We start from the raw sequence: 1,275 nt of genomic DNA on the forward strand, positions 1-1,275 counted from the left end.
GTGACACCGGTATCAGGGGTGACACCGGTATCAGGGGTGTCCCGCTGACCCTCCCGGTGCCCACAGAGCGCCCAGGCCGCGCAGGCCCCCCCGGCCCCGCAGTACCCCCGTTACACCCGGGCCGAGGTGGCTCAGCACCGCACCCCGAGCGACCGCGTGTGGGTCACCTACGGCACCGACGTGTTCGACGTCACCGAATTCGTGGAGCTGCACCCGGGGGGACCGGACAAAATCCTGCTGGCGGCCGGAGGAGCCCTGGAGCCGTTCTGGGCTCTCTACGCCGTTCACAGCCAGCCCCACGTGCTGGAGCTGCTCCGTGACTACAAAGTGGGCGAGCTGAGCCCCGAGGACGCGGCGGCGACACCGGGGGACAGCGCGGACCCGTTCGCCGGGGACCCCCCTCGCCACCCGGCGCTGCGGGTGAACAGCTTGAAACCTTTTAACGCCGAACCCCCTCCGGAGCTGCTGACCCAGAATTTCCTGACTCCCAACGAGCTTTTCTTCACCCGTAACCACCTCCCGGTGCCCTCGGTGGAGCCGGGCTCCTACCGGCTGCGTGTGGAGGTTCCCGGTGGCCGAGCGCTGTCGCTGTCGCTGGCCGAGCTCCGCCGCCGCTTCCCCAAGCACGAGGTGACGGCCACGCTGCAATGCGCCGGTAACCGGAGATCCGAGATGAGCCGCGAGCGCCCGGTCAAGGGGCTGGACTGGGACATCGGGGCCATCAGCACGGCGCGCTGGGGCGGAGCGAGGCTCCGGGACGTGCTGCTGGCCGCCGGTTTCGGCGAGAAAAGCGGAGCCGCCGAGGACTGGCACGTGTGTTTCGAAGGTTTGGATGCGGACGCCTCCGGGACTCCCTACGGAGCGTCCATCCCGTTAAAACGGGCGCTGAGCGCCGAGGCCGAGGTGCTGCTGGCGTACGAGATGAACGGGCAGGAGCTGCCGCGGGATCACGGCTTCCCGGTGCGGGCGGTGGTGCCCGGTGTGGTGGGGGCGAGGAGCGTCAAGTGGCTGCGGAGCGTGGTGGTGTCACCCTCGGAGAGCCCCAGCCACTGGCAGCAGAACGATTACAAAGGGTTCTGTCCCTCCGTGGATTGGGATTCCGTGGATTTCCGCAGCGCTCCGGCCATCCAGGAGCTGCCGGTGCAGTCGGCGATCACCGAACCCCGGCCCGGGGCCGCCGTGCCCGCCGGGGAGCTGACGGTGAAGGGATACGCGTGGAGCGGAGGAGGAAGGGAGGTGATCAGGGTGAGAGGGGGAACGGGATAGGGGGGGAAA

The 1,275-nt window shown here is 69.2% G+C and overlaps 1 protein-coding gene across 1 annotated transcript in view; it reads left to right on the forward strand.

Annotated features, from left to right (window-relative positions):
* The window catches only part of SUOX (sulfite oxidase), a 3,497-nt gene extending 2,231 nt beyond the window's left edge, over positions 1 to 1,266 (forward strand). Inside the window, exon 2 of the mRNA XM_033511797.1 lies at positions 50 to 1,266. Coding sequence (XP_033367688.1) covers positions 50 to 1,266 — 1,217 coding nt within the window. The remainder of the gene's footprint in view (positions 1 to 49) is intronic.
* The last annotated feature ends 9 nt before the right edge of the window (positions 1,267 to 1,275 follow it).

Source organism: Parus major, unplaced genomic scaffold (assembly GCF_001522545.3).
Source record: "Parus major isolate Abel unplaced genomic scaffold, Parus_major1.1 Scaffold783, whole genome shotgun sequence".
NCBI lineage: Eukaryota > Metazoa > Chordata > Aves > Passeriformes > Paridae > Parus > Parus major.